At 43.1% G+C, this 14,058-nt stretch overlaps 1 protein-coding gene across 2 annotated transcripts; it reads right to left on the reverse strand.

The window, feature by feature from the left end:
- Positions 1-1,035: 1,035 nt before the first annotated feature.
- On the reverse strand, positions 1,036-12,701 carry si:dkey-106g10.7 (uncharacterized protein C11orf95 homolog). 2 transcript variants are annotated; one of them, XM_036146109.1, is made up of 5 exons: positions 12,125-12,701; positions 9,837-10,211; positions 4,427-4,783; positions 3,800-4,255; positions 1,036-2,370 (listed from the first exon to the last, which is right to left on the reverse strand). In XM_036146109.1, the coding sequence occupies exons 1-5, from the start codon at positions 12,246-12,248 to the stop codon at positions 1,880-1,882; spliced, it is 1,803 nt and encodes a 600-aa protein (XP_036002002.1). In that variant the 5' UTR covers positions 12,249-12,701; the 3' UTR covers positions 1,036-1,879. The 2 variants fall into 2 exon arrangements, with proteins under 2 accessions (XP_036002002.1, XP_012706042.2); XM_012850588.3 differs by having other exon boundaries at positions 9,837-10,340; positions 12,125-12,695.
- Positions 12,702-14,058: the final 1,357 nt, after the last annotated feature.

A 14,058-nucleotide genomic window follows, 5' to 3' on the forward strand; every position in this document is an offset into this window, starting at 1 on the left:
TGGACCAATGTTGTAACAACTTGGCAAAGAACCCATCTGGGAACCTGTAACAAAAACATAGCAGTTTAATATGCATCAGTGCTTGATGGGTAAATACAGGATCTGATGGATTATCCTCTACAAACTGCAAGAGTGTTTTACAACATGTGACTTTAAATGCCAAGCTAACAGCGCTGTGGATCAAGGTTACAAAATGTAGAAACTAGGGCTGTCAGTTTTAACGCCTTATTAATGCGTTAACTTTGTTAAACCATAACGGCGACAATGTTTTTGTCGCGCATTAATCGTGCGTTACAAACCATTCCCTGATGTTCTTTTCCCCGCAACGCTCTCCGGACTGTGTATTTTTTTTTACCCTCGGTGCTTTCCGTAGTTTCAAGAATGCTAGAGACCTGTAGCAAAACAAACCCGCGCTCACTGTTACCAAATCCACTTATTTTATGCAACTTTAAACTTCTTTTTGCTAAAGTTGCATGTAAATTTCATGAGTCGCGGGTTGGGATTTTTGGGCTTGTTTCTGAAAGTGAAGTTGCTAATTTGGGCTCTAAAATAAGTGACAATGCACAGGACTTATAGAGACCTGCTTGCACTACAGACACTTTGAGTATAACCAGCTGAAATATCCCTCTGCCTTAATTCGTGCTGCAGTGCTTAAGCCATTAAATTAACAGTAAAACCTGTGACTTTATTTACATGTAAAATGTATTAATTTATATGTAAATGCTTCATACCGTGTCTATCTCTGTTTAGGAGGCAAAAAATATTTTGGCATGAAATCTTTATTTGTTTACACATTTGTTTACATCATTGTGTAAACATCAGGGCGTTATGATTAGTAATTTAGTCATTATTGGCCAGAGTTTAACATTTTATGGCACCACAATGTTTTTATTCCAATTCTGAGAAGTGCTTGAAAAATAAAAAATTTAAATATTTTTTGTACAGGCATGTTTTTAGTAGTGTCACTTATTGCATAATTGCATATTAAAATGCCCAAATAGGCTTTTACATTTTTAGAAATAAAAAGATAAAATATACAATTAATTTGCGATTAATCTTGAGTTAACTATTGAAATTATGCAACTAAAATGTTTAATCGTTTGACAGCCCTAGTATAAACAAAGCCGAATGTAAAAGCATTCCGATTTAACCGTGATACCAGCACACTAACTTGTATTCTTCTGACTGCAGTTCTCATGTAAATTTGAAAATCTTTTTTTTTTTTTATCTCTCTCAACTATCCTCAGTGACCGAACCTGCTTTGTGACGCAGACTGAAATCATCCACCTATAATTCTCACTGTTGTCTCATAGCGCCTCTGCTTGAGGCCGTGCTTCTGTCCAATTCAGCTTTACTCCAGCAGAAAATATGGCTTTGCATTGTTATGCTGTATTCCACACCGCTTCATGGATTCCATCACATGGAGAAGGCAGAGCCACGTGGCTCAGCAGTAGCAGTAGCCTCCATGTGTTATCTGATACAACAGATAATTCACCCTATTTGTCAGGATTTGGTTAATTCATCTCCAAAAGAGAGATTTTGTGCAAAAACATCAGTAGCTTCCAAAAAGGAAATCTAAATAAAGTGTCGTGGTACTTCTACATGAGTCACTGGACTTTAAGTGTTGATTAGGCTTTTGACGTTTTTACAATGTTTCTTTTCCAGCCATACCATAAAAGGTAAGAGGATATCCCATATTCGTAATCTTATATCTTCCTCTTGTACTCTTGCCTAGCATAAGACAATTGTGTTTTAATGTCATATTGAAGGTGAACTTAAGGGTCGTTAAATGTTAACGTTTGAATTTAGTTTGAGGACCGACAGGTGAGGGCTGTTTCTGACCAGAAGCCAGGAGTGACTACACAGACAGAAGCCCTTTCTAGGTGCCAAACTGTGCGGGAGAGGGAGCCGCTTCAGTGTGTCCGTGGTCCTGGGTGGAAAAACAGTCATCAGAGTGAACAAAGTGCAGGGCGGTCTGGTTGTAGCTCAGCAGGGCTTGCTCCTTCTCCTCGGCGCCGTAGAGCAGGGAGTGGGGATGAACCTGCTGGATGTGCCGCTTGATGGTACTGACCTTCAGCGTGGCCAGAGTCGCTCCACACACCATGCAGATCAGGCCGTGTCTCCTGCAGTCATAATCCATCAGGTAGTCCATTCGCCAGCGCACCTGGTAGTTCCTTCTCTGGTCCTTCCCTGGGTAGTGGCCATGGCGATGGACAGAGGCTGCAGTACCAGAATCACTGGACTTGCTCCTCCCTCCTCTCACACGCTCATCCATTTTCACCGTGTTGAGGGCAGCTTTGACATCAGAGGTGGGGTCCTCACTTCTGCCTTTGGTAGTACTGAAGACAACAGCTTCTCCGGGGTTGATCACTACAACAACAGATATTAAAGTGAGGGATGGAGCTTCTCGGGTTAAACAAAAATAAAGTACTGTGCTGCTGATTAAAGCTCATTTCCTGCAATGAGAGCAGTTAACAAAGAACATCTCTTATAACACAAGTTATCTCTGGTGCCCCACAGGCCGACATTCTTCACCTTTGTAATGGCATTAACACACTACTGGTTCCACATGATCTTGACCCCAGGAGAATTATTTCCATTATCTCTCACATGCTAATGTCTATTTGCACAATTCAGTTCCTCATGTTTGGACATCCATGCAAATTGCACAGTTCTGGAACTTGTAGATCTAAATTTATTGCCCAATATGTTACTGTGTATGAGTGAACCCATTCGCTAAACTCATGCAACTGCACAGTAAAGGGACAGCTATCTGACTTTTTGACTTATAAATAAGTCTATTTTTAGATGCTGAGGACTATTTGCAAGCTTTAAGCCTCTCAGGGAGTTTTGTTGGTCAGTCCAATCAAATGATTTCAGGAAAAAAAAGTGTTTTACATTACGTCTTGTTGTGTTTGCATGTGTAATCTGTGTAAATTCTAAGGCAGCCTTCTCAAAAATGTCATTATGGTAACACATACTGACAATAAAGATTCTTGATTCTTAATATTTTTCCTTTATACATGCTTCCTTAATTCGGTTACTATTTGGGGGGGGGGGTGGTAGACTCTTGTTATGCTGATGATGCGTTGCATTTGAGGTACAGCAAAAACAAGAAGATCCAAACTGTTGTTTCATACTGTGCTTTGCAAATGAATTCATAGCCTTTAAACTTCTTCCCATTTCATCACATAACGGCTATACTTTTCTCACTGAAGCTGGTTTGGCACCAACTAACATTGCTTATGAAAATCAAAATGAAACAACCATAGAAGACATCCTGTAAACAGTTTTAGTTTCACCAAAGGTAAAAACAAGGCTTGCTTTTCCACTGTTGCACATGTACGCCTAACAGAGAACGGTGGCACATTTCAGGTGGTGACGGCAGAAATGAGGCAACAATAAACAGAAGGCGCCTAAACAACAGCAATAATATCAGCTTATCTAATTCTAGAGTTGCAAATAAAGAAATGCTCTCTTCAGCATGGAAACCACTGGATCAGCTGTAATCTAACTCACAACTCTACATGACTCCAACATTTGGAACAACACTGGATCCATTTCATCCATTTAAGTGCTGGGTCTGAGGAAAATAAATATTATTTATATGACCTATTTTTTTTTTAAAGTATTTACTTTAGATTTAAAGTTGGAGATCATTGTGGAGTAAGGGCATTGTTTTCTAACATGAAAGGAAGTAGCGAGTTTAGGATGGCTGCAGGACCGGATGACAATAATAATCCGTAATAATCAGGATTTAACAGCGGCAAAAGATGGCAAACATGTCGACGTTTCTCACCGTCTGGTATTTGCACACCATCAGCAGAGTCTTTGGTCCAGGCAGCAGCCATGGCTTCTCTTTCTTGTCGGCTCAGAGTGGTGGTCTCTGGGTGGCATTCCTGGATGTGGCGGCGGAAGCTGCTCACCTTGCTTTCATGCAAGACCTGAGAACACACCATGCAAAAAGTGCCCTGGTCTTGGGGCCCATAGGCTACCAGATAGTCGAGGCGGAGTCGCCAGGGGTCACCCCCCCGCAGCCGCCTCTTCCTGGGCTGTCGGAGAGGCTGGGAGGCCAGCTGAGGGGCCCCGACCCCTCCATCCTCACCGATAAGACAAACATCCTGAGTTAAAGTGCTCTCACCCTGTGGGAACACATCAGTGTCCATCTGAACGCTCTTAAGCTCTTCTGTAAAAAGGTCTGCCCCCTTTCCTTTGGTGTTTGCTGTGGGCTGTGTTTTGATTGAGTCCGCTTCACCTGTTTGACAGCAGATAAACAGATGGCATTCCATCAAACCTAGCACATTTTAACATTTAAATCATCAAACCTAGCACATTTTAACATTTTAATCATCAAACCTAGCACATTTTAACATAATGTGGGATAAAACATTGACCTGAGGGCAGGCTTTGTGTCAGATGTTCTCACCGTGAGTCTGGGCCCAGGCCTGCAGGATGCAGTGTTTTTCCTCTGAGCTGTACACCAAGGAGTTGGGGTGGCTTTCCAGTACGTGGCTCTTGATGTGATCCAAGTGAAGCGAGGGAAGTTCTGCCCCACACACCATACAAAGCAGCCGGCTGGCCTCCGCTTCATACTCCATCAAGAACTCCTGGCGGAACCAAGCGTGCAGAGAATCATTTAGGTAGCGTTCCAACGTCCGCGCTGACGGTCCGGGGAGTTCGTTGGCCTCCTCTGGGGGCTGGAGGGTCTCGTCCTCTACGGGCCTTGGGGTCAAAGTGGGGGGCTGTTGTGGGTGCTCCTCAAGTAGAACTGGATCTGGAGTTTCTGCGTAGGTTTTTCGTTAAATCCAGACAAAAAAAAAAAAAAGCACAAAAATATCTCTTGAGAGCACAACCTTCGTGAGACAAAATGCAAGTCAGAATCTTTTTTTTAAATACCAGAGTGTTCTAGTTTACAGACAGCCTAGTCAAGCATTAGGTTTAATGACTTTTCTGCATTAGCACCAATCACATTTCCCCTCTAGATGCTGAAGTGTAAAACAGGTAGAATGTCGTCTGGGATGGACACACGATGCCTTTGTCCTGCACAAGTCAGGTAGGTTTCTGCAGCTCCTAACCTCGGTTTATATTCACTATGGATGTATTTATATCTAATGTGAAACAACTATTGAAGTCTAAAAGCATAACTGCCTGCTTATTGTTAAGACTGTAAATGTAGAGGCTCTGTGAAGAAAATGAATCAGACTAAGTTCTTAGTTTGAGTTTGGGTTGCAGGATTCTAACAGAATCACTGACTTCCAGGACTGGACCTCTTCTTAAAGCTGAAAGCGTTCATGTTTTCATTCTGTGTTGAACAACACTAGCAAACTTGATTAGGACATCCTGATACTTTCTTGGCCCTTTGCTGCCAGCTGCTGTTGAACAGGAAAATGGCATAAAATGATGGCCGCACCTCAGACAGACAAGGGTTGGTATGAGAGGAACCGAGGCTCGCTACAACAGTCTACCCTGGCTTTCATTCTTGGCACAACTAAAAATAATAGCATGTGCAACCAGTCAACACCAAGGCGTAAGTGACTTTTACATTTTGTCATGTTTTAACAAGATTGTGATTGCCAACTTGTGCTTAAACTCAGTTTACTTGGATAGAGACCATCTGTCCATCTATCTTCTTGCATTTATCCGGGGTAGCAGCTTCAGTAGGGAGGCCCAGACGTCCCTCTCCCCAGCCACTTGGGCCAGCTCCTCCAGGAGAACCCTAAGGTGTTCCCAGGCCAGCCAGGAGACATAGTCCCTCCAGCGTGTCCTGGGTCTCCTTCTGGTTGGATGTGCCTGAACCATCCAGGAGGCGTCCTAACCAGATGTCCAAGTCACCTGAACTGGCTCCTCTCGACGTGGAGGAGCAGTGGCTCTACTCTGAGTCCCCTCTGGATAACAGAGCTCCTCACCCTATCTCTAAGGGAGAGCCCAGACACACTACGGAGAAAACTAGATGTTCAAAGCTTCAGTTATTGTTTTAGAACCTAACCTCACTTTGAATTGAACCAGAACTTTCTCCCTGACCTGTCTCCTTTGTTCTATGGTCTTTACTGTGCTTTTTGACCATTAATGTTCTCTAAAGACCGCTGAGGTCTTCACAGAAGATCTGTATCTATACTGGGATTAAATTAAACCAGGTAGGTTCAGAACCTATCTGCTTAGCTGGTTCTGCTGGAAGTTTTCCTTCCTGCTAAGGAAAGGGAGGTTTTCCTCTCCACTGTCACTTCATGCATGCTCAGTATGAGGGATTGCTGTAAAGCCATCAACAACACAGACGACTGTCCACTGTGGCTCTACGCTCTTTCAGGAGGAGTGAATGCTGCTTGTCAAGACTTGATGCATTCTGCTGGGTTTCCTTAGATAGGAAACTTTTTGACCAATCTGTCTGGATGATTTGATTGAATTTGACTTTGTAAAGTGCTGTGAGATGACGAGTTGTGAATTGGCACTATATAAATAAAATTTAAATAATGTAACATCTGAGGGCAACTGGTGTCTTTGAACTTTTAGGGGTATCAGAGTATAGGAGAGCAAATTAAAATTCCCTCCACAAGTTTTAGATTCATATTTAAAAAACAAAATTATTGTCATCATCATTTTCTTCTGCCCTGGAAAAATGCTCTACTTTGTGTTGTTCTGTCACAACAAATCCCAATGAACCAATTTTTCCTTTGTGGTTGTAACATTACACAACATACAAAGGTTAAGGGGTGTGACTACTTTTCCAATCCACTATATTTGCTATTTACTCTCAAAGCCATATCAAATAGATGAAGTGTTTTTACCATGCTAACTCCAGACACAAACCCTAACCCTAACCTCCAGGTGAAGAGAACCAAGGAGAGTGGTAGGAAGAGAGGAGGTGCTCTGGCTGCGTTAGTGAATGCAACCCTGGTCATTTAACATTCAGAGAGACATCTGCAGTAAGGGCATTGAGCTGCTTGGTGTTAGCATGAGACCATACTATCTACCTTGGGACTTTCCATATGTTATTATGGTAACTGTTCACCTCTGCCAATGCTGCAGCCATGTGCAATGTTCTCCACACTATCATCAGCAGCCTCCAAACACAGCATCCCCAAGTCCTTTTCCTGATCTCTGGGGATTTTGATAATTTCTTCACCCTCTACACCAGGGCTATTCAACTGGTGGCTCGCAGGCCACTTCCAGCCCACAGGTGATTCCAATCCGGCCCGCAATGTCTTTGTAAGAAAAAAATCTGAAATAATACATGAAAAATGCCTGGGGACAGCTCCATGTCTCCATGTGTTCTTGATTTACTGCCGTCTAGTTGTCCCTTGTAAATAAGTTTTATTTTTCTCTAAATCATCATATTACATTCTCTAAATCAGGATTGTCTTACAGCTGGTACAGAAACTACCATTGGCATGTCTGAGTACTACAGTAAGCTATCTAATGCAGCAAACCATGTGGGTGAACCCAAAATAAGACAGCTTTTGTCTTTAGTTGTACTTCAATTATTGCTTGGCGAAGACTAACCATCCATCCATTTTCTAACACGTCTATCCCTCATGGGGTTGTGAGGGGTGCTGGTGCCTATCTCCAGCTGTCAGTGGGTGAGAGGCAGGGTTCACCCTGGACAGGTCACCTGTCCATTGCAGTAGCGAAGAGCATTTAGAAGGCAAAAAATAAAACACTTTTGAGTCTGCAAAACTGTGACGTGAACCCCACACAGTTTTGAGTTCACCTCATTGTCCACTTTAGAATCCATTTTTAGATTCTTTTATTTGTTTTTTAGCGTTGCCCCGCTCTACATCTCTGATCTTTTACAGCTCTTGAATGCCGCGTCTTCGTCTTAGGTCAGCTGACCTTTCATTACTGTCAGTACTGAGAACCAAACACACATCAAGAGGGGACATGGCCTTCTCTGTGACTGGTCCTTCATCCTTGGCGATTTTTAAATCTCTTTTAAAAACAAATATTTTCTCTTGGGCTTTTCATACTTAGTGGGGTGTTGGTTTTATGCTGATCATCAGTTGTTTTTATGTTAATTGTATGTTGTGTGTATTTTCTTATTTTATATTTTGCCTTTGGCTGTACAGCACTTAGGTCTGTGTTTCAGAGTGCTATAGAAACAAAGATGGATTGGGTTGGATCCTGTCAGACCCTCTGAGAGACAAGCTTGGGCTTTCAGCAGTGGACCCCCACCTGTCCCAGTGGATACTGGACTGCCTCATTGGTAGACACTGGACTGTGTCTCTGACAGGCTGGTCTGCAGTACAGGAGCACCACAGGGATCTGTGCTGGCACTGCTACTGTTCACCGTCTAAATTACAGACATCTCAATCAGCTCCCCTGGATGTTACCTTCAGAAGTTCTCTGATTGCCAGGGGAATCATGTCCTGATCAACACGGGGAAAACTACGGAGCTAGTGGTGGATTTCTGATGGCACAGACCACCACACTGACACCTGTTAACACCCAGAAACTTATGTTGAGATGGTGGACTCTTCTAAGTACCTAGGTGTTCACCTGAAATACAAACTGGACTGCAGTCACAACATTGATGATCTTTATAGGAAGGTTCAGAGGAGACAGATCTTTTGGAGTGCAAGGAGGCGCTCCTGAAGACCTTTTGACTGTTGTGGCATCAGCCAACTTCTAAGGTGTAGTTTGTTGAAGCAGCAGCCTATCTGTAGCTGAGAGGAAGTGCTCAGATAAGCTCATCAGGAACCCAGCTCTGTCCCAGGGTGCCCCCTTAACAGGTGCAGGTGGTGGGAAACAGAAGAACTCTGGCAAATATAACATCAATGTTGGATAATGCCCCCCCCCCCCTCTGTTACAGAGTTGGATGGCTTCTTTAGTGACTGACTGCTGCATTCTAGGTTCACAAGGGAGCACTTTTGCAGATACTTTTTTCCAGCAGTTGTTAGACCATATAACTATCACTGCTCACAACAAACTAAAAAGTTGTTTACAGCCTTGATGTTTTTGTACAGATTTTCTTCCATTCTTGTAAAGAGGCTGCTGGGGTCTTGAAAATTATTCCATGTGTTTATTTTTAATTAAATTGATTACTGCAATGGTGTTTTCACAGGTCTGCCAAAAAAGTTGATCAGACAGCTTCAGCTGATCCAGAACGCTGTTTCACTCATCCTCATTAAGACTAAGAAAGTAGAGAACATCACCCCAGTTCTAAAGTCCTTCCACTGGCTCCGTGTATCTCAGAGACTAGACTTTAATACTTGTCTTGTGCTGTATCTGACCTGCTGCTACTGTTCCAATGCAATGTGCTTGCCTCTGCAATGTTTTCCCTTTGTCTCTGTAACATTTTTCTTTTTGTGTTCATGTACAGTACTGTGTATCATCTCCTTACTGAAAAGTGCTTTATAAATAAACTTGCCTTGCCTTAGGCATAAAGATATATGCATGTTTTGTACAGTTTTAAACCACCCTACTCAGTTGCACTTTCTTTAATCTGAGTATGCTATTTTTAATAATGACTGATTTTTCTTATGTTGTAAATCTGCCCTTAGTATACAGTCACTTATTCTTACTTTTTGTTTCCACTTTTTTTTTTTTACCTTTGTGTGAATTTCCATTTGACTTTCCCTTTGCTGCCAGTACACCTGACTTTGCCCACTGTGGGACAATCAAGGATATTTCTACTTCTACCTAATGTTGTTGTTGCAATCCTAAATATTTGGCACAGTTTCCCTCCGTGTCCAGACCCCAAAACATCACACAAAGTCCCACCACTGACCCCCCCCCCCCCCCCCCCCCCCCTCAACACCAGGTTAGGACATAATGCATATTATCACCAAATGTGAGATTTAGAAAACTCAGAAGTCTTTCTGCCTACTTGTAGCTCTACTCACCACCTATATGCTGGCCAAAGTGCATAGAGTCTTCTTCTCCCTGGAGTGATGATGCAGAACCGGTTCTCTGACCTCCCCCTAGGCTCAGGTGGCTTTCCCATCCAGAGCGGATCACCTCCTTGTCTGCGGCACTCCACAGGAGAGAGTCTGGGTGTTTTTGCCTGATGTGTCTCTTGATGGTACTGAGCTTCAAGGTGGCGAGCGAGCTGCCACACACCATGCAGATCATGCCGTGCCTTTGGGGGTCAAAGTCCATCAAGTACTCGCTGCGCCAGTATTCATGGTAGTAGCGCCGGTGGTCGCGGCCAGGAATCCTGCTCAGGCCTGGACGCGATGCTCTCTGGACCCTGGGTTTGCGGCCTGAGGGCCCGGGTGCTGGGGAGAGAAGGAGTGGGTGATTGGGTCCCTCTGTGATGCTCCAGTAGCTGGTGGCAGGTGATCTGACAGGTGTGACCATTCCAGGCTCAGAGTCATCTCCACCATGGCCATTGGGCACATTGTCCTCTTCAAAGAAGAAGACAATACATAGATCAGGCTCACAGGTAGACAGTTGACCACCAACCTGAACTGAGCAAGGCACTTTATGCAGGTTGAGAACTAAGCATGGGCCAGTTTCCGGTCTAAAGAGTATACCACTTTTTTTAAATGTTACATTCTCTAAACCATTAAAATGCGTCATCATAATACTCCAACAACTTAAATCCATCAGATACCATCCAGGAGATCCGGATGTGCCTTGGGTATATTCACTTTAAAGGGACAGTGTGTAAGATTTACTCCCATCTAGTGGTGCGCTGAGTGAATTACAAATGACCAGGAAGCGTGCTCTGGTGCCTCGCCGTTAAGCGTGTAGCTACTACGGAAGCTGCAGAGTATCATAAATGTAACCATGTACAGGCAAATATGCCTGAAAGAAGCGTACACTGAAGAATAACAACAAGTCAGCAACTTAGAACTATTTCCACTGAGCTCGTCCAGGGTTAGCTAACAAACAAGCTAGCCGTCTCTGCTGGGAGGACAGAGTGGTTGCTGGACCACACCGTCCTGTTTCTAACAGAGCCAAAATAAACTTCACTGTTATATTGAATTAACTTCGCTGTCCAGCAGAAAGCCTGCAGCCTCCGCATCAGTTTTAAAGCTCCGCTCCCACCAGTTATTACTTCTTTTTCTTTTCTTGGTTACTTTCTCTTCCTTCTCGCTGGACAAAGAGTATGGATGGTTCTCCATTTCAACAGAAAACAGCAAATACAATGATCTACGCTCGTCTTTTCTTGTTTCCTACTCCTCCTCCACCGACAGCATGTTTTCATATAGCAGACAGATAGGAAAAACGCGTAAGGCTAACTTCTGGCTACGGTAATCAAAAATGGCGACCTAACATGACGCCTCCCAGTTGGTGCACCGCCACCTATGCATTTATAAACTACTCATTCTAAGGTATAAGAAGGCTTTCATTTTTGATGCCATTGTAATTAGACTTTTTGGCAGAATATGTATTTATGAAAGCAATACTTGATTTTCCCTAATAAAAAACAAAATCAGTTACAGACTGTCCCTTTAAAATAGGAAATATTGAGGCAATCTGAGGAGATGTCCCCCTATGCTTCCTAAAAGCTCATCCCACAAGTTGGACTGGCCTGCTGGGCACTTCTTACGCATCATATGGTCAAACTGCCCCCACAACACCTCATTAGAATTAAGATATAGTGTCTGTGCTGGCCACTCCATTACAGACAGAATACTACATTGAGATACGGTATTCCTGATTAATTTAATGTTATTCTAATTGAAGAAAAATTTACTGTTTAATAAAAGGATAAGAACATTTCTAATTGATCCCAAACTTAATCTTTGGTGTATATATACCCCCACGACCCAATCTAAAATAAGCATCACTTTATAATTAAATAGTTTTGGGCCCAATCTGTTTTTTGTTTGTTTGTTTTTTTAAATAAAGGTTTAAATATGCAATAAGAACATTCTGATAAGATTTAGGTACAGACATACACACTTTGACCTATTTTACTTTTGAAATGTATACATTTGAAAATTGATTAGAGGCGAGCCTGTCTGTATGGTCACTGACCACTAGATGGCAGCAGTGAGTGTGTTCAGTTTATATGCTGTTGAGCCTTTGTTTATAGGAGCCACAGAGACATAGGGGCCATGCCGCTCCACGGCTTTGTCCCTGACACGGATTAACTGTCTGACTGACAATGGCTGTGTCACTGACAGCCATGCACACCAATTCAGCTGTGGGTCAAAACGATTTTTTTTATTTTCTTTACCTCCCAAGTCGCTCCCCTCCTGCGTCGTTTCCTCCTCTCCGCTTATTATTAATGAGAGCAACTCAGACTGTTCGGCAGATCGGAGGTCCACTGGCTCGGTCTCCCCCGTCTCTTTCTCTTCCATCACTGGCCTGGCTGTTGATGTAGTTGTAGCTCGTGTACTACCTCCCTCCTCAGCAGGTCGAAGCGGCAGAGCGGGACATGTCACTCTCACATGAACAACATGTCACAGCAGGAACATGTTCCGCCGCGCGGCACCGTTCGACACGCATCTGGCTGGCGCTCATCGTTCTGGAGCCCGGGCTCTCCAGGGTTTCTCCCACGCGCCCCGCAAGGGTGCTAAGTTAACTTTTCATAGATTCACTCAATCCACCGGCGAAAAGACTTTGTAGAGCTCAAGCAAGCCTCGTCTCAGCTTAGGCCTCCAGTAATGTATTTTAAGGTTCTTGCTTGTCTTCTGGGTGGGGAGCCGGACTAGGGGCCCCTGGGGCTCCTTAAGGGGCTCCTGGGTAAATTTAAAGAGACAGTAACAGTGTCGACGACGCACACCCACCCCGGAGGGGGGCAGAGCGAGCAGCAGGCGCTAATACTGATAAGCTGCTAATACAACCGCTGTTGTTCTTTCATAAACACGTTATGGCAGAGATGCTTTAGCTCATGTTCAAACACAAGGTGGCTCCACGGCACACTAGGGCCTCCGGGCCCCACCCAAAAACATGTTTTGAGGGAGGTTTTATGTGTAGTTTGACTAACCTACGTGTGAATTTACTGTTAACACTAGCCTAATTCTATTAGTTGATTTAATTCAGTTGATGTATATGGTGCAAGAGAAACAGATTTAATTAATAGGCAGTTACGTAGAAATATATAATAAAAACCAATCCAATGTATACCAATACATCTAGCCGACATTCAAATTCAGTTAAACACTGTCAGGTTCAATTGTAATAATAATACAATACAATCAAGGTAGTAAATCACATGGCAGTTGGTAAACGTTACCTTAGTAAGCCCAATCAATCATTTTTAGACTATGATTTCTGAAACAATCCCTCCTCCGGTGCAAGAACAGGACAGATGATTGCATTCGATGGGTTTACTGAGCATCAGTCTCTTAATCTGAGGAAGCATGTGGTGACAGTGGAAAAGAACAACTCACAAGAAGCTCCGGGTTCAGTATGAGCAAAAGTCAGCTATGACTGAAGAACCATGGCAGGACAGAGGTTCCATCAACAATGATGGAACCATCAGGTTTCCATCATTTTTCTCAATTGATTGTTTAGTTTCTTTAGTTTATTAGAAAACAGGTACCAGTGCCTATTTAAAAACCTAATACAATTAAACCTTTTTTAAAAGCACTGGTATGGGTGTTCAAAATAATTTTAAATAACCATAGCCTTTTTGTCTCAATTTGACATAGAAAAAATATTGCATAATTTTAAATAGTCATACCCCATGACTACTATTTCTCAGGATGTTTTATGTTCAAACTTCAAAAGACCATGTTAACAAAGATGGTAAATGCTACAAGCTAAGCCCAAAATGAATCATTATTAATCGCCAGGTTTGTGCACACAAACAAGTAATCTGACTTTGGTTCCCCTTTGCTCTCAGTGAAGACATTGACATTCAAAGCATTGACACTCTGACAAGTGTTGATTAAAAATTATTTTGTCACTACCGAAGAAGTTTGTCTCAAGGGCCTTTTCCACCAATGTGGCTCGGAGCCCGTTCCTGTTTCCTGCACGTGTTTTCGACCCCTACTGGTGTGTTTCCACTGGAAAAAACATATGTGCTGGCAATGGAGAAGTAGTTTGGGTTGGGCACCGCAAAATATGTGGTGTTGGCACGTAACTGCGATATCACCCGTGGGGCCAAGCTGACTTCTAACATATAAGGTTAGGACACCACAGGGCAAAAAAAAAAAAAAAACA

This window comes from Fundulus heteroclitus, chromosome 14, assembly GCF_011125445.2.
Source record: "Fundulus heteroclitus isolate FHET01 chromosome 14, MU-UCD_Fhet_4.1, whole genome shotgun sequence".
Lineage (NCBI taxonomy): Eukaryota > Metazoa > Chordata > Actinopteri > Cyprinodontiformes > Fundulidae > Fundulus > Fundulus heteroclitus.